General features: G+C 38.7%; 1 protein-coding gene across 2 annotated transcripts in view; it reads right to left on the reverse strand.

Moving 5' to 3' along the window:
- Nucleotides 1-797: 797 nt before the first annotated feature.
- Nucleotides 798-19956, reverse strand: part of LOC131054722 (uncharacterized) — a 58110-nt gene continuing 38951 nt past the window's right edge. Inside the window, exon 6 of one of the 2 annotated variants that reach the window (XM_057989301.2) lies at nt 798-1252. In XM_057989301.2, the coding sequence (XP_057845284.1) occupies nt 1171-1252 (82 nt within the window). In that variant the 3' untranslated portion in view covers nt 798-1170. Of the gene's footprint in view, nt 1253-8852; nt 8935-19956 lie in introns of those variants that run through there. The other variant, XM_057989309.2, reaches the window with a different exon arrangement.

The raw sequence follows: 19956 nt of genomic DNA on the forward strand, positions 1-19956 counted from the left end.
CAGGGACATCTGAGACATCCCTCAACTATCCCAGAGATGGATAGACATACCTTGCAAAAAAAGGTTAAAATAATTCACTGTTCAAAAAGTCTCAAACTTGAAGTCCACCATTATTGTCAGTTTCAATAGAGATTAAAAGTGCATTTGCTATGGTATGGTACAGTGTGGTTGGTATGCAGGCTTTTGTAGACATCAACCAACTTCATTTTAGCAGTCATGTTATATTGCTGCTATTATACTGCTGTTTATTAAATTTAAATCTCTCTCTCTCCACCATCCCCAAAAAATGGCCCTCCGACTGCTGTCCATGAAACGTGTCCCCTACCATCCTGCCGTCCCTGTCCTGGAAATGCTGTGGAACATATTATAATGTACTCTTAACAGTATTCAAAAAATAATGACTAGGGAAGCAATTATGCAAGATTTTCAGGCCTTGTTGAGGCTCCTAGGCATGTTTGCCTATGATCTTTCCAATGAGTTATTCTCAACTATTACAGCAAAGCATACACGTGATCTAATCAAATATTCAGCTCTATCATTTTTTTGTTGAATCTACGAATTGATACTTGTGCGGCAATCAATTTTTACAAGTTAAATAGCTGTTCAGAAACAGTGATCAACATATGAATAATTGATCATATTCCATCAAATATAGTATAAAATGTCCAAAGGGGAAAATGGAAATAGCACGCTATTGATTTAAAATTAAACCATTAAACCAATTTGCAAACATCATCCTTAATGAAAAACAGAGCAACAATAAAATGATACATCCTACTGCACTTTGTAAAAAAATAGAGAGATTAACAGGCAACAATGTATTACACAAAATAAGGACGACATTACAATAGCCATAGCTTAATAAGGTAAAATTACAATAGCTATAACTGATTGAGAGGGAAACACCATATTGAACTAGTATGGTTTTTCCATACGACATCAATCCGTATCATTTGTACGGAGTTTGTACACTGAAACAGACTTGCAATTTCTGTTTCAATAAATTGATGATGAGGATACAGCAAACTTAAATATTTGTACAGTGACTTGCATCTGTTTAAATACCCGAACATTCCAATAAGGAAAAAGAATCAACAATTAATCAGCTGCAAGTATTTCAAGATATTTATCTACAAGTTGGCCACAATCAATCTTTCCCAGATTGTGTAATTACATTAACTTTGATACTACACGGCATGTGGTCCAGAAAGCCACAGAAGCTGCTCTAAACAAAGCGGGATTCTGGTAAATCCTGCAAAATGGCACACAAAATTATGTTTGACTAGCCTCCTAATACAAAAAAGCCTTAAACAAAAGAAAATAACAGCAGTAAGACAGTAAAATAAATATTGAAAATAACAGAAATGAAAGACAGAAATATAAATAAGGGGAAATATCATTAAAAAAAATGGTTTGTTGATTGATAAATTTATTAACCCATGGATCCCTGAGATTTGTCATCAGATGAACTGTTATGGACAAAGTTCCTCTGATTCAATTGTTGTTGATTTCCCATGGTAAACGTATCACATAATTCATTCACAACATTAATGTCATTTGAGAGCTCATTTTCCAGATATAACCTATGCTGAACAGATAATTTGTCAAAAACATTATATAACAAATATTAAAGAATCACTTACGGTAAACAAACAGGAAGATAGGCGAATGCAATTAAGTAATAAAAGACATCAAGTTTCCACAATCCATGAAATATTAATCTTGACTGTTTCCGGATTAGATTGTGTATGAGTTATTTGCAAACATTTCGGATCACACTCCATGATCCATCATTAGGATGATAGAGAGCAAATAGAGAGCATGGAGAAGTGATCCGAAACGTTTGCAAAAAACTCATACAGAGCAAATAGAGAGCATGCAGAAGTGATCCATCATCTTCTCACTTCTGCATGATCTCTATCATCCTGATGATGGATCACGGAGTGTGATCCGAAACGTTTCCAAAAAACTCATACACAATCTAATCCGGAAACAGTCAAGAACAATTAAGTAATGTTTATGATTGCTTGTGGATTTAACTCTGCGAAACTTGTGCCATCAAATGCGATGAAGCTGAAACTTTAAACAAAAGACTACACATGCAAACTACATCTTCAATGTCCAGTGGTAAGACAAATTGCTCAACGATATTAAGAAACAAATATTAAAAGTGAATGAAAGCAAAATCCACTATTCAAATTCTCCCGTCATGCACGTGCACATATGGTCGAGTGAGAAAAAAATTAGACCACTATTGTCAGATTTTTCCTTAGTTAAACTTCTCTTTATCTTTGGTTAAACCCTAAAAGTAGTGTAATTTTCTAGCCAGCAGGCATTGACCACAACTCTGCTCCCATCTAACCTATCGATTTTAACAGAGGAATACTAAAACATTAGAAGGATAAAAATATTTCTCAATCACGGCATGACAAATTTGAGCATTTGTAAAATCTCTATCCTAAAGTGATGTCCAAATTGAACATGGTGCATGGACTGCCAAATAAAAATGTTAAGCTAGGGTCATTCGGAAGCACCCTAGGGATAAATAGTAGAGATATAAACCATCTACAATGAAGATGTTGTCTTAGCACACCAACATTTGTAGGTCCATGTCAACTGCTGCAATCAGGGGTGTAACCTACCAAACCACTTCTATAAATGACTTGCCAAGGAGAACTTGGATCTATCTCCTCATAGACAAGTCACAAGCATCTGAATCATTCCAGATTTTCAAATGGAAAGCAGCGAGTGGTTGTGCTAAGAAAATCTAGGTCCTTGGAACAGAAAAATATACACAAACACGTCAGAAAAACAGGCGTAAAGCATAAAAAAAGCTCTTGAGGACAAAGCCAAGCCAATAATGGCAATCAAAAACATTGCTCGGTATTTTTTGCGGAAGCAGTACAAGTTGTTAGTTGACCAACAAAGGCTTTTACAGGTGTCATTCTTGAGGAGACATTGCAAGACGAAAGTCAACAGCCGATCTAAAAATATTTGGATGCACTGCCTCTTTGTACACTGATCAAAAGATGAAGAGAAAGTTGATAATCAAGGCAATAAGTTTACCCTTGGCACAATTCATCTTCCAGTTAAAAAACAGGCAACTCAGCACTTGAGGCTAAATGAGTTCATTGAACTCTCTGCTGTGCAGTAAATTCCGGAGCTAAAATTCCAAAATAGTACTCGAAGACCAGTTGTAAGTCAAAACCTCTCAACTAGAGGAAAAGACAATCTAAGATGAGAATTCAGAATCAGACAAGATCCTTCCAACTTTGAGGGGACAAGCAAGGAGCAACATTAACAAGAAGAGGCAGCTGAAAGCCACAAAGCAATATTCATACAAATACTTGGCAAGCCAAAATTCTGGCTCAAACTCAGGACCCACATATTAAAAAATCAATAGCATAAGAAAATGAATTTGATTCTTGCACAAGTCGGAATAATGCTGAAAAATTATTCAAATCCATAGATGTGGAATTTAATTGGAAAAAAAAATCTGCTAGCTGGAGAGTTTACTCAGCCAAAAGCATAGCAAAACTTGGTAAGCTATTGGGTGAGTATCTCAACAGATGGTTTTGAACTGCAAGTACTCATGAATCAGTGGGTCACTCTAAAGGTGTTTGAACTCTGGTGAGATTAGTCACCAAAAGCTATGAAAAAGGGCATGATTCGTGGAGAAATTTAGCAATAGCCAAAATGATGGACATTTGAAATGGCATTTGGCTAAGTGTAAGGGTCCATAAATTGTACGCAAATATGATTTCCTTCATGAGACTCAACACATAGATGAATGAATATAGAGCAGACAAAATGAGAAGGATGCAGGGTAACTAGATATCTGTCAATTTTGTTCGAAGATATTTTCAAGGCTCGCTGCAATAAGGCTTGCAGTTAGTTCTCCAGATTTAGATCTGAGTAGTATTCAGAAGAAATTTGGGCAGGTTACAAAAATAGCAGAAGGTCCACTTTAGAATATTTCTCCAGTCCCAGCAAAGAAGTTGTGTTTTAGAGAAGAAAAAATGAATGAAAGAAATTATATTAATATTCACTGATGACCAAAAGTAGGTCAATGGGACTTGAGAATAGCAGTATACACTAGAGAGTTAGAACTTAGAAGTCCCACCAAGGGAAAGAACAAAGGAAAAAGATACAAAACTACAGTGGACCACCGAAACAAGCTTGCAGTTCAAGCAGGGCATGACCCAATATGATTGAAACAGTTCCTCACAGGTATTAGTCTTCAGTTATCAATGGCAATAAGAATCTATTGTCATAATTGCACTGTTCTGAAGATAGCCAAGAATCCTGTGATCAGGCTCACTGATCTGAATTCTTCCGCTAATTCAGGGGACAATATCCAAAGAAGAATTGGTGGTATTGTAAACACAATAATAAATCATGTGAAAGCTTCATTTCATTCAATATATGTAAAAACCATACAATTTTGGGCAAACTCGTGAAAGAGATGTATGCCCTTGAATCTATCCAATTTGGGCAAACTTGTGGTAGAGATGTATGCCCGGGTCCATACAAGTTAGGCAAACTCGTGAAGGAGATGTATGCCTGTGGACTACATGAGAGCTGAATTGGCAAACTCGACAAACGAGGTGTATGTCACAGCTTGACAAACTCGTCCTAAGCTGAATTGGCAAACTCGACAAACGAGGTGTATGTCACAGCTTGACAAACTCGTCCTAAGAGTTGTATACCAGTAACTCTATCTATTGGATTCGAATTGAGCTTATTTATAAGCTTTCAAAGAAGCTGAACAGTCACTACATTTATGTCCTCATCGAGAGACAATCCAATATTGAAAGGTTATTACATTTCTATGAGGACAAAAATTGTTTAAAGATTACAATATTTCATTTAATTGAATACTCTGACTTATTTCTGATCACTCACACTAAGCATATGATGTACAACACCACTTCATTTATGAGAAGGCTGAAAACAGGCAGAGTGAGTTGATCTTGAGGTTGACAGAAGCGCAACTACCAGATATTTTCACCAGGCCCCTTGATCATGAGATGTTTGAAAATTTCAGAGATGGATTTGGGATAAGAATCAACCAAGTAAACATTGAAAGCAAAAGTGCTAAAACTGGTCATTCCTCAGCATACATTGTACTGTCTTGATGATTAGATACAAGGTCACAACTGATACTGTAAAGTGTAAACCTAATCATTAATGATGCCTTATGTCTCCAGCTCTAGTTACATGAGTCACAAGTGTTGACAATGGGTAGGAATATCCATGGTATACAGACATACATTGTATGAATGTAAACAAATTCAGAGGATTTGATGAAATTGGTAGATTAATTCTACTTAATATTCTGTGTACCCTTGTTTGTCTGTGTGTGCCTGGCCGAGATTCTACTGTTTAGCCAATATCTGAAGTGCAATATGTAAAAAACACATTTTCAAAAAGACTAATTATCAACTTGGTGAATAGAAGCAGCAATTTGCACCATTATGAAAATACAAGTTCAAATTTACACATTTATCTGTACGTGACATCAAGGTTAGCCATTTCCATTAAGCATCAATTTATAGGTTCAATGTCCAATGTTCATTGATTCAGGTATAACAGGAATCAAAAAATTAAACTTTCATTTTTTTTGTTTTCATTATGAAGAGTGCGAAACTAGAAAATACATATTGACTGTAAGTAGAAGCAGGTCATGGGAAAATCTTGCAATATATCACAAGAACTCAGATCTCACCCTCATGCCCTTTTTTTTTGTCAAAAATCACAGAATATCAGAGCCAAAAACCAGTGACTGAGGTTTTTCCCCTTTGTAGTATGGACAAGGTACACTATCTAACTAGTTCCTAGTTAAGACCTTTTCACACATGTTAACATGTTAAGTTTACTTAGTGAGACAGGAATATTTCTAAAAGGTCTTAGGTCTCATGTGATCTTATTGTAATTTTTGACCACCATTTTCCTGAATTTTCAACCAAATATTTTTCTAGTTTTTCATTAGTCATGACATTCTGTTTTGGTTAAATAAAAAGACCAATACCCACAGTTTCATCATATTTTCAATAACAAATCATCTGAACTGTGTATTCCCATTTCTGTTTTCCTATGCTTGTGTTGTGATTTTCAGTGTCTACAGATTTTTGACATCTGCTCAAGGTATCGAAAAATCGATGTCTACCTGTTCCAGGTGAATAGAATTGCTTTAATTGATTTTTAAAAAAATGTTAAAATTGTATATATGCAGCTAAATAAAATTTGCATTCATTTGTTTTTGACATTTATTATATATATATGCATACTCCAGGTATCCAAAATTGATGTCTACCTGCTCCAGGTTGTTGATGATTTATAGCTTCAGTCGGATAAAATTAAATGATAAATTGGCCTTAAGGCCTTCAACATTTAATAATATATATAATTATGTTATTTCATTAGAGACTCTAACCGATATGATGTGTTTGACTGCATATAACAAATGGTTTATGTGACCGATTAATTGTTTGAAGAACCCGACGATACTATCGTGGGATATGCATCGGGCCATAAACACCGACGTGACTCCACATGGGAGTCACGACTCCTTGGGGAATCATGTCAGTTCCACAAGGAGTCGTGACTCCTTTGTGGATCACTACTTGCTTAAATACTTTGCTATTGTTGGAAGCAAAGAGTGAAATACGAAAACGGTGAAGATAAGGAAAGCTCTGCAGATCGGAATTACATTCAGCAGTCGCCATCATTAAGAGAGCAGTTTGCAGCCAATATTATTGTGATAGTAAACGGCAGCAATCTGTAAGACAATAAGCTGTTACATTAGACAGAATATTGTGTGATATCCAAATAAAATTTAAAAATTTCAACCTATATAAATCTGATCCAAACTTCAACATGGTATTAGAGCCAAGTTTCCTTCTATAAAGCCTAACCGCCTGAAGGAAGATCCGATTAAGATCAGATTGATATCTCCTTGAAAGTTTGTATTCTAAAATGACGAATGGAATCAGATTCGAAGACAGACTTGAAGGTGCCTCAAACTATGATTCATGGAAACTACGAATGATGTTGGTACTAAGGAAGAATGAGTTAAAAACAATAATAGAGAATCCTTCTAAACCTGATGGAAAAGACGAATAGAGTCGGTGGGAAAAGAACAATATTAAAGCAATGGAGTTATTAGTAGATGGAGTAAAGAGTCATCTACTACCTATCATTACAAGGTTAGATTCTACATATGACATGTTCAAAGCCTTGAAAGACATGTTTGAGATTAACAACACGAGCAAAATCCTCACACTTAAAAATCAACTTTCTAATATTAAAATGAGTAAAGAAGAGACTATCACTTCATATTTTATGAGGATAACAGAATTAAGGCACCAGCTATTGGTCACATTTATGATAATAAGGAGCTAACTATGATCACTCTAAATGGGCTCCCTATCTCATGGGAAAACTTTAGACAAGGAGTTAGTGCTCGATCCAAAGTTCCCAAATTTGATAGACTAAAAGTTGACTGCATTCAAGAAGAGTGTAACCTAATATCAAGAGGAATCATGAAACCCGTTGATGAAGATGTTCAAGTTCTAGTCTCTAGTTTGAAAAGGAAAAAGGACAAAAAGACATATGGTAATCGATCATTCAAGAAGCCTAGAAATTTCTCTAAAGTACAATGTTTCATATGTGACGAATATGGCCACATTGCAAGAACTTGTCCTCTCAAACTTAAACTACAAGCTTCCCTTGCTGAAGTCAGAAATTCAGACGTATGTTCAGATAAAAATGTTCTCTAGAAGAAACTCAAGATACCTTGTGATTGAGAGGGAGCTTACTAATAAAGATTGAGCACTTCTGAGGTAAAATTGTAAATATTGATTATTATTATTAATACTAATAATTATTTTATGCGCCCTGTGTAAATCATAAGAAAGTGACAACTTCCAAAGGATTTCCACTTGTATTTTTGAGGTTATTGGAAGGTGACAATCTTACAATAACTCAAGATTGTGGATAGAATCCACGACTGAGGCAATCCACACAAAAGCTTGTGGATAGAATCGCCGACAGAGGCAATCCACACAAGAGCTCATGGATAGAATCGCTGACTGAGGCAATCCACGTAAGAGCTTGTGGATAGAATCGCCGACTGAGGCAATCCACACAAAGAGCTCATGGATAGAATCACCAACAAAGGCAATCCACGTAAGAGCTTGTGGATAGAATCGCCGACTGAGGCAATCCACGTGAGAGCTCATGGATAGAATCGCTGACTGAGGCAATCCACACAAGAGCTTGTGGATAGAATCGTCGACAGAGGCAATCCACACAAGAGCTTATGGATGGAATCGCCGACAAAGGCAATCCACTCAAGAGTTTGTGAATAGAATCGCCGACAGAGGCAATTCACATCTTGAAACTATGGTCCCAAGATAAGCATCATACGATTTATGACTATTGCTCACAAAATCTTTTATCCTCCCTAGCTAAGAGGCAGTGTTGATGATTTATAGCTTCAGTCGGATAAAATTAAATGTTAAATTGGCCTTAAGGCCTTCAACATTTAATAATATATATAATTATGTTATTTCATTAGACTCTAACCAATATGATGTGTTTGACTGCATATAACAAATGGTTAAAGTGACCGATTAATTGTTTGAAGAACCCGACGATACTATCGTGGGATATGCATCGGGCCATAAACACCGACATGACTTCACATGGGAGTCACGACTCCTTGGGGAATCATGTCGGTTCCACGAGGAGTCGTGACTCCTTTGTGGATCACTACTTGCTTAAATACTTTGCTATCATTGGAAGCAACGAGTGAAATACGAAAACGGTGAAGATAAGGAAAGCTCTGCAGATCGGAATTACATTCAGCAGTCGCCATCATTAAGAGAGCAATTTGCAGCCAATATTATTGTGATAGCAAACGACAGCAATCTGTAAGACAATAAGCTGTTACATTAGACAAAATATCGTGTGATATCCAAATAAAATTAAAAGATATCAACCTATATAAATCTGATCCAAACTTCAACACGGGTAAATAGAATTGTTTTAATGAATTCTTACAAAATGTTAAAATTGCATATATACAGCTAAATAAAATTTGCATTCATTTGTCCAAGTGTAATGTCCCCTTATTAGAATGTTTAGGGCTTGTCTTATTTCTTATAAGAGACTTCTATATATATATATATATATATATATATATATTACTGCATATGATTCTTTTATTTGATAGAAATGTATGTATTGAATATGATGTACAAATGTATATATCTGTTCTTTATCATGTAATATCAATGTCCTTGGTTTAATAAATTAGATAATGAAGAAATTGAACAATGCAATTGTTTGCTGCCTTTATAGTCTAGCTTGTAGATTTTCCATCTTAGACAATAAGATATAATTCTCTGATTTGAATGCAGTAGAAATGTTGTTGATGGAAATTGCCCTCATCAGACCAGTATCAATTCTATAAACCTTATATCCCAAATGCTTCAAACAATGTGTGCAATAAAACTGCTGATCTGTATATATTATTATTGATCTGAATAAGAGAGTTTATGTTGATCTGTAATGTCCCATTCCTTGTGATGTTGCATTCAGTGGTCCATTGGCCTATTCCGGAGACTCATAGGCTATGTGGAAAGATGAATTAAGGGTTCCCATGTTCCTTGGAGTTCCGACCAGACTTGGTAGGGGTGGAATGTGAACTTACTATTTTTAGTAAGTTAGGGTTTGACCGTCGGGATGGTATAGAGTTGCTAAAGCTCGCCAAGCTCTGTCTCTAGTTGCGAAGATAACGATTTTTGGAGCATTATTTCATAACTTACTATTTTTAGTAAGTGGCAGTTTGGGGCATTCTATTTTTGGCAGTCCTGGATTTGGTCCTATTCCAGCACAATTCAGTGATCCTCATTGCTCAGCCTCATCCGGATCCTGTTGATAATCAATACTGGAGTTATAAGCGATTTAATTAAATATTATTCCTTATCCTAAGGTTATTATTTAGTTATTTTATTACTAATTGATGTTATGGGGAATTGTGCAGAAATTGGTATTTTTCTTAAGTCTTGCCTAGGCGAATTATTTAATGGACATAAGGAGACTTTATTTTCGAAATACTTCAAAGTTACATCATGCCAAAATCGTGGTCTTCTACCTAGGCGCGATTTTTGGACTTGGGAACTGGGTGCCACTTTGGGTCCACTACTTGAAATGAAACGCAGTTGGAATGAGGTGAATTTGAAGGCAGTTTCATTAGAATTTTAGAGTTGAAAGGCTATATAAACAGGTGTTTGGCTCCTCATTTGTTTATCCAGATAAAATATATTGTTATGCTGTCGGAATGACTCCAGACTTTTTCGAGGGTGAATACCTCCTAGATCTTTCCTTTCGGTTTCGAGTGTGAGATATCACTCCTAGCTGTGGTTCGTAGTTATGAGCTATTTGGTGACTTTTGGGTGTGTGGGTGAAGAGTTGTGTGTTGCTGGTGTTTTTGGTGTTGCTGGTGTGTGCCGGTTGGAAGTGTATTTTGCTCGTAGCTACCTATGTGTTGAGTGTATCATTCTGGGTGAGGGCTTGTTGGAAGCATATTGGAGAGACAATAATTCTCCTACATTGGTGTGGCATTTGGAGAACTCTCCAATTTACAGTTGCAGATCGAACTATTCAGCCAAAACACCATTTCCAGAATTACCTTGGGTTGTGTGCATTGTTGTTGTTGCTCTCCAGTTGCAGTTTCAAGGTATTGTTTTGTTTGCTTATGTCAGACGCTTCATTTGCTTTTGGTTTGGCATGATTCTATCCGGTTTTGAGAGAGTTACAAGCATTTTAGTGGGTTTCGGGATGGCTGGTTTTGCATTTTCCTTGTATCTGATTTTAGAACAGCAAGTAGTGTTTATAGTGAGAGTGTGTTAGTGAATTCTTGAGATATGTACTTCATTCTATCTTCTTTCACATCTCTATCTTTGTAAGAATTGCTTCAGTAGTACTGACCAATTCATTCTATGTTGCATTTCCCGTTGAACAAGTGGAAGAGGATGGCTTAGCCGCCTGTATGTTTTGTAATTCAGTTTTGTCCTCCCACTGAGCAAGTGGTTGAGTGATATTGTCCTCCCACTGAGATATGCGATTGAGTGATAGTTTTATGTAAAAGTCCTCTCGCTGCATAAGCGGTAGAGTGATTTGGTCTTGTTATGCTCTTGTTGCCTTGGCTGGTTTACCGCCAAGTTCTTGTTCTTCATCCCGCTGAAAAGTGGAAGGGGCTAGCTTCCCGCCTGGTATTGTATTTGCATTGTAATTTCCAGTGGATTAGTGAGCTAACAAACCCCTTATCGTCGTATGCTCTCACCATCCCACATTGGGCACTTGGTGATTAGAAAGTGGAAGGGTTACTTTTCAATAGCATTGGGATTATATTTTCTAACTTTAACGGGTGCATTGTACTATTTGTTGTGCTTGAAAACCGAAAAAAATAAGTGGGAATACTATTGTGGTATCAGAGCTAGTTTTTCCTGCTAGCCTGTGAAGTCAAGGTAAACAGAGTTCTCCACGAGTGACAAAGACATCCGCTACTACAACAGAGAACAAAGATGCCAGTAGTGCCTTTTGAAGAGACTTTTTCAAAAGTCTTGAGAAACAGAGATAAGGAAGTTGATTCAATGGACTCAGCAGATTAAATGGGGGAAAGACTATTTGGACAGAATGAAACAGCTATGGCTGCAGAGAAAATAGAGAAAAAATTTGACACCATGATGGACATGATGTCCCATATGATAGCCACCTTTAGGTTGAGTGGTGGAGGAGGGCATAATCAAGATCCAAATTAGAATATGAGTGGTAACAATGGCAGTACTTCCAACAACTTTGGTGGTAATGGAAATGGTAGCAACAATGGCGGCCATGGTAATGGAATGCCTGTTGGATCGGTGACTAGGCCATTGCAACCTGTTTTCCTTCTAAGGGAAACACCACCTCCTGAAGTGGAAGTTCCTATAGCTGAGGAGATTCGGGCCAGCTTTGTGGAGTATGCAGCATTTCCCCAAGAGATTCGATATGCTATGTCTCTTGACCAATACATGAATCAAAAGAAGAGAAGGGAAGGGAGATATGATAATTGTTACTCCAGTCCCAGAGATTTTCAACAGGCCCTTGGGAAGGTCACTCTAGCACACTTCGATGGAAGCAGTGTGAGAACGGCTAGAGCTTGGGTGCAGAAGTTGGACAACTACTTGTCCTTGAGACCTATGCCCGAAGAAGAGGCCATCAAGTTCGCCACCTTGCACCTAGATGGAGCTGCTCATGAATGGTGGTACCATGGGTTGATCACCCTTGGTCACAACCTGATCCATACCTATGCTGATTTCACCAACAAGTTGATAGAAAGATTTGATATCAAGGATCCAGAGGTGAACTTTAGAGAGCTAGCACAACTCAAACAGCAGGGTTCTATGGACACCTTCATAACTAAATTTCAGAGTCTTTCAGTTATGGTTAGTAGTATCTCGGAGAAAAGACTGGTGGTCCTATTCACTGAAGGACTTGAAGAACCATTGAGAGGTTGGGTAAAAGCCTTTGACCCGCCCACCTTGGCTGATGCAATCAAGAAGGCTAGAAGCATGGAGTTGGCTGCCCCTAAGTCCAAATTTCAGTCAAAGCCTTTCCCATTTCGTAAAGACAAGAAGAAATTTTCTAACCAGCCTAAGAAGTTCCCTCCCCGGATGGATGATGAGCTTCGTCAAGAACTTCGGAGGAAAAATTTGTGTTATTCATGCAAGGAACCTTGGGTTTCAGGTCATAGATGCCAAAGAAAGGGTAATGCTCGGCAAATGGAAGCATATTCAGCTTATGGACTAGATTCTGAAAATTCAGGACAGCAACATGATTCGGAGGAAAGTGAGTATGAAGAGGCTCCAAAAGGGCCTGAAAGTGATCAAGATGATAAGGGTATAGTTGCCCAACTCTCTAGCTTCCACAAGAATGAATCATTCAGAGTTCGAGGAGCATTGGGAGAGCACCAACTTGTTGCTCTAATTGATACAGGAGCAACTCACAACTTCATTGATGCTAGGATTGTTGCCAAGAGAGGTCTTATCACTAATGATGTTGAGGGCTTCAAGGTCAGGGTGGCTGATGGATCAACAATTTGTTGTAAACGGATGGTGTCGAACATGTCAATGAAGCTTGGTAATTATGAAGTCAAGGATGACTTCTATGTTGTCAATATTGGAGGGACCGATGATGTGGTCCTAGGCATTCAATGGCTGCGATCTCTTGGTGAGATCACTCTTAACTTGCAAACCATGGAGTTAAAGTTCATGATTGAAGGGAAGAAGGTGGTTTTGCAAGGGATGTCAAATGGGGGTCCTCGGATTGTATCCTTGAAGAGGATGGAGAGGCTGATCCGTCATAACCAAGTAGAGTGGGCAGTAGAATGTGTGTTAATGCCATCAAACTCATTAGAAGACAAGGGCAGCTACACTACTGATATTCAAGCTCTAATCACAAACAAGAGCAAGGTCTTTGGAAATCCGCCACTTAGAAGATCTCCTGAGTGTATGGTCATGCCATCCCACTCATCCGAAGAAAGGAGAAGCTATCTTGAAGACATTCAGGCTTTGATTTCAAAGAGGAGCAAGGTGTTTGAGACTCCACCCTCGGGTAGGCCGCCTGAGCGTGGTACTGAACACAACATTGAGTTGGAAGAGGGTACTAAGCCTATCATGATTACTCCTTACCGTTACCCAAAGAAGCAGAAGGACGAGATTGCGAAAGCCATTAAGGAGATTCTACACATGGGTTACATTAGGCCAAGGAAAAGCCCCTTTGCTTCGGTTGTTGTATTGGTGAAGAAGAAGGATGGGACCATGTGTATGTGCGTGGATTACCAAGCCTTGAATCAAAAAACCATCAAGAATCGGTACCCCATTCCCCGGATTGATGAGCTGCATGGTGTCGTGTACTTCTCCAAGATAGATCTCAGATCGGGCTACCATCAAATCCGAATGAGGGCTTCTGATGTTGAGAAGACTGCTTTCAGATGCCACTTTGGGCATTTCAAATTTTTAGTCATGCCATTTGGTTTGACTAATGCTCCAGCCACATTTCAGTCCTACATGAACAGGATCTTTCAGAAGCAATTGAGGAAGTTTGTGCTCATATTCTTCGATGACATTCTCATCTTCAGCAAGTCTTGGAAGGAGCACTTGCAACACTTAGATGAAATTCTTAGCATTCTGGAGTCTGAATCATTGTTTGCCAAAGAATCTAAGTGTGAGTTTGGAAAGAGGGAGTTGCTCTACTTGGGGCACATCATCAGTGCAAAGGGTGTGAAGGTGGATCCTGAAAAGATTAGAGCTATCCTTGATTGGCCACCGCCAGAGAACATAACTCATTTGAAAGGATTCTTGCATCTATGCGGTTTTTACAGAAGGTTTGTGAAGGGTTATTCTCAATTGGCTGCCCCCCTCACAGATCTTACTAAGAAAGGAGCCTTTGAGTGGTCTGCAAAGGCACAAACAGTGTTTGATCAATTTAAGGAAATCATGAGCTCATGCCTAGTTTTGGCCTTACCAGATTTCACCAAGCCTTTTGAGCTGCAATGTGATGCGTCAGGAGAAGGCGTTGGTGCAAGACAGGCATCCTATTGTCTTTGAAAGTAGAAAGTTGAGAGTGCCTGAAAGGCTATATTCAATCTATGACAAGGAGATGCTTGCCATAATGCATGCCCTTGCAAAATTCAGGTAGTATATGGTGGGAAGTAGGTTCGTTGTTAAAATTGATCATAACAGTCTTAAGCATTTCATGCCCTAGGAAAATTTGAATGAAAGGCAGCAGAAGTGGGTTAGTAAGCTTCAGGCTTATGACTTCGACATTAAGTATGTGAAGGGGAAGAACAACATAGTGGCCGATGCCCTTTCATGGAGACCCCATCTAAGCTCTATATGTGAGCTTACTGCTGATTGGAGGGACCTATTGCTTGCTGATTATGCCAAAAATCAGCTTCCAACCAGCATTGTCGAAGGCACTTTTCATGGTTAAAAGTACAGTTTGGTTGATGGATTGATTTTGTATAAGGGAAGGATCCTTCTTCTACCTGAATTGAAGTTGAAGGAGAAGGTATTGCAGACTTTTCACAACATTCCCCTTGCTGGCCACCAAGGTATTTTCAAGACTTACAAGCAGATCCGAGAGAGATTCTCTTGGAAAGGGTTGAAGAGAGATGTCTTGAAATACATTAGGGAATGCCATACTTGTCAGAAGAACAAGGATGAACACACAGCACCCGCTGGTTTATTGCAACCATTGCCAATTCCCAGTCAAAAATGGGAAAGTGTTTCTATGGATTTCATCACTGGGTTGCCAAAGGCCAGTGGGAAGGATTGTATGTATGTGGTGGTGGATAGATTGACAAAATTTGCTCATTTTTTTGCCATCACTAGCTCATTTACAGCAGCTCAGGTTGCTGATTTGTTCTTCCGAGAGGTGTTTAGGCTACACGGGCTGCCTAAAAATATTGTGAGTGATAGGGACAGCAAGTTCCTAACCTCATTCTGGCAAGAGATTTTCAGATTATGTGGTACTGTGCTCACCCCAAGCACGAGTTACCATCCCCAGACAAATGGACAAACAAAGATAGTAATAAGTGGTTGGAGGGTTACTTGAGGAGCTACGTTTCAGAGCAGCAAAACGCCTGAGTAAGATGGCTACATCTTGGTGAATACTACTGCAATTCCACTTATCACATGTCCATTAGGATGTCACCTTTCATGGCACTTTACGGTTATGAGGCCCCTAGCTTTGCTGATTTGGTGTTTGGAGATAGTAGAGCACCTCATGCTAGGGATATGGTTCAGCAGTGTCAGGATATTCTTAAGGCATTAAAGGACAACCTCCAGATTGCACAGAATCAGCACAAGTTGTATGCTGATCAACAGTGTATTGAGCGCTCATTTGAGGTTGATCATATGGTCTACCTAAGACTTCAACCCTTTAGACAGTCTACTCTCAAGAAGAGTGGAGCAGAAAAACTCAAGCCACGTTTTTATGGACCATTCAGGGTCATCGGGAGAGTGGGAGTTGTGGCTTACGAGTTGGAGCTACCAGCGAGTAGCCGAGTACATAATGTCTTCCACGTGTCACGCCTCAAAAAGGCGCTTGGGCACAATGTGATAGTCTCTTCTGATTTGCCTCCTTTGGATGAAGACGAAGAATTGGTGTTAGTTCCTGAGGCCATCCTTGATGTTAGGGAACGATTGTTGAGGAGGAGGACCATCCGAGAGTATTTGGTTAGGTGGAAGGAATTACCGGTGGAGAATGCTACATGGGAGAATGAGGAGGTTTTACAGCATCCTGGCTTACGATTGCTTGAGGACAAGCAATTTTGGGAAGGGCGGACTGTAATGTTCCCTTCCTTGTGATGTTGCATTCAGTGGTCCATTGGCCTATTCCAGAGACTCATAGGCTATGTGGAAAGATGAATTAAGGGTTCCCATGTTCCTTGGAGTTCCGACCAGTCTTGTTAGGGGTGGAATGTGAGCTTACTATTTCTAGTAAGTTAGGGTTTGGTCGTTGGGATGGTACAGAGTTGCTAAGCTCGCCAAGCTCTTTCTCTGGTTGCGAAGATAACGATTTTTGGGGCATTATTTCATGACTTACTATTTTTAGTAAGTGGCAATTTGGGGCATTCTATTTTTGGTTATAAGCAATTCAGTGATCCTCATTGCTCAGCCTCATCCGGATCCTGTTGATAATCAGTACTGGAGTTATGAGCAATTTAATTAAATATTATTCCTTATCCTAAGGTTATTATTTTATTATTTTATTACTGATTGATGTTATGGGGAATTGTGCAGAAATTGATATTTTTCCTCAGTCTTGCCTATTGTTTATAACTAGGTAAGATGGGTTTGGATTGCCTTGAGGCAACATCCGAACCCATATAGGACTGGGTCCTATCTTAAAGGGGGTAACGTGACCCCAAGTCAAGTCCGGCCCCATACCTCCACGCCACACTAAATGCACCATGCCTCAATAAAACAAATTGGCGCCAAAAAGGATTAAGGCTGACTTGGGGTATATGGGTTAAAGACTCATATAAATAAAGTTAAATTGCAAACACAATTCAATCACTTCATCTCTCATGCAATCAGCGAACTAGCTCTGCAACTAAAGGTGCGAAATATAGAAGAGGATTGTGCGAACTTGTCCAAGAGGATATAAGGCATTTTGGTGCAGACTTGGTGTATTTAGAAGGGCAGATCCGATATACTAACAAGGATCAGATCTGGAGAATCAAGCTAAGTATTGTATTTGTGCAATTAAGATTGAATACATAATCTGACCTGTGGGTCTTTAGTGCTGGGTTTTTCCAGGGTATTTGTGTTTGTCTCTTGCTCTCTTGTTTCATTCTTGGATTTACCTGATTATGGTTTACTAAATGCTAACAAATAATTAAATGTTACAAATCTGATTACTGAACTAGGGCACAAATTGACATGGTATCAGAGCTAAGGTGTCACTAACTTCAGATTTTAGTAAATCATTTGTTGCATATAGTTGTTGTTTGTTTTCAGATTAAAATGTCAGGTTTGAGGGCTGAAGATAGACTTGATGGAGCCCTTGATTTTGCTGCTTGGAAAGTCCGTATTCTATTGATCCTTGAAGAGAATGATCTGCTGTAATTCGTAGAAGAAGAAAGGTTGTCCCCTCCAGAAGATGCTGAAGAGCTGAAGCAGTTCAAGAAAGACTCCCTCAAGGCTAGGAAGATCATAATTGAATCCGTCAAGAATCATCTTGTCACTGTCATATCAAAATTTGCGTCTGCCACGGAAATGATCAAACACTTGGAAGAGATGTATGAAGTCAACAACCTCAGCAGGGCTCTTGCTCTAAGGCAGCAGCTTCTTCACATGAAAATGAAAGAAGACGACTCAATCATGGCCTACTTCATGAAGATCAATGAACTAAAGGACAAGCTAAGTACTCTTGATTGCCAAATTTCGGATAAAGATCTTGTTATGATTGCATTAAATGGTCTACCTGATGAATGGGAACCATTCATTCGTAGCATTGGTGGAAGAGCTGATCGTCCCAACTTTGAGCGTCTTCAATCTGATTGCATTGAAGAGGAATCTCGAATTGAGGTAAGAGGAAAACTCAAGAACTCTCACAAAGATGATAATCATGTTCTCTTAGCTAAATCTAGGAAAGGTGGACATTGGAAGAAAAAAAAGAGAAGCAAAGATTTTAGATCCTCCTCCTATGATCCAAGGAAGAAGTCAAGAGATTCCTCTCACATTCGTTGCTTCAAATGTGATAAGTATGGTCACTATGCCAGAGATTGTCAGAATGATCCCAAGGAAAGGGAAGTCAATTTAAATGAAGTTGCTGAACAAAGTGAGGATTATCTTCTTATCTCTACTCTATCAAGCAATGTTCCTAGGGACAGTAATACTTGGATAATTGACAGTGGTGCCTCCAGACACATCTCAGGTTTTCGTGAGCATCTTTCAGATCTGATTGAAAAAGATACCAACCTTCATGTGGTAATCGCTGATGATGCTCGATACTCGGTAAAAGGTTCTGGTACTACCTCTTTAAAACTAGATTCTGGTATTTCCTTACAACTCTGTGATATCCTTTTTGTACCTGGTATTAAAAGAAATCTTATTTCCATTTCTGCCTTAGAAGATAAAGGTTTGCAAATAGCATTTTCTGAAGGGAAAGTACTTGCTTGGTCTAAGAAATCTAATTTCAAAACTGCTCGTGTTATTGGAAATAGATGTGATAGTTTATATAAGCTTGCAGCTAATCCAATTCAAGCTCTCATCCATGAGGCTCCTGAATCATGTGAACTATGGCATAGAAGACTTGGACATCTACACTTTCAAGCTCTTCCCACTCTTGGTAAAATGGTTAAAGGTATGCCTAAACTTAGTTTATCTCATGATGATGCTTGTAAAGGTTGTGCAATGGGTAAGAATGTAAAGAACCCTTTTCATAAAAGTGATAGTAGGGCTAAAGAAAAGTTAGAACTTATTCATTCAGATTTATGTGGTCCTATGTCTGTAGCATCTCCTAGCGGCTTCCTTTATTATGTTATCTTCATAGATGATTTCTCTAGGAAAACATGGATTTACTTTCTTAAATCTAAAGAGTCTGAAGAAGTCCTAAACAGATTTAAAGAATTCAAAGCCTTAGTTGAAAACACTACAGGAAATCGAATTAAATGTTTAAGGTCTGACAATGGAGGTGAGTACACCTCAGGTAGTTTCTATGATTTTTGTGTTAAGGCAGGAATTAAGAGGGAGTTTTGTGTTCCCTACAATCCTTAGCAAAATGGAGTTGTTGAAAGAAAGAACAGGACCATTGTTGAAGCTGCAAGAGCCATGATTCATGATCAAGACCTGCAACCTTTTTTATGGGCGGAAGCATCCAAAACAACAGTTTACATTCAGAATAGATGTCCTCATCGTGCTCTAAAGGATGTAACTCCTGAAGAAGCCTTTACAGGCATCAAACCTGACATCAGCCACCTAAGGATATTCGGGAGCCCGGTGTATGTTCATGTGCCTAAAGAAAAACGAACCAAGTTGGATCCCTCTGGAAAGAAAGGCATCTTAGTGGGATACAATGAATCTTCCAAAGCCTTCAGGATCTACATTTCAGGTCAAAGGTATGTTGAGGTAAGTAGAGATGTAACTTTTGAAGAAGATATTGCTTTCAAAAGATCTAAAGGTTCATTATCTGATAATAATGATATGGTGATTGAAAATCAAGATTCAAAAGTTGATGCTAACCCTGAGATACAGATAGAGTCCACTGACCTTCCGGATCAAGAAGTTCAGGATGACCCAGCAGAACCCATGGACTCTACCGATATACCTCAGGATATTGTGGTCTGCAAGAAGAGACCACTTTGGGTTAGAAACACGATTTAAGATGCTGAAGGAT

This window comes from Cryptomeria japonica, chromosome 2, assembly GCF_030272615.1.
Source record: "Cryptomeria japonica chromosome 2, Sugi_1.0, whole genome shotgun sequence".
Taxonomy (NCBI): domain Eukaryota; kingdom Viridiplantae; phylum Streptophyta; class Pinopsida; order Cupressales; family Cupressaceae; genus Cryptomeria; species Cryptomeria japonica.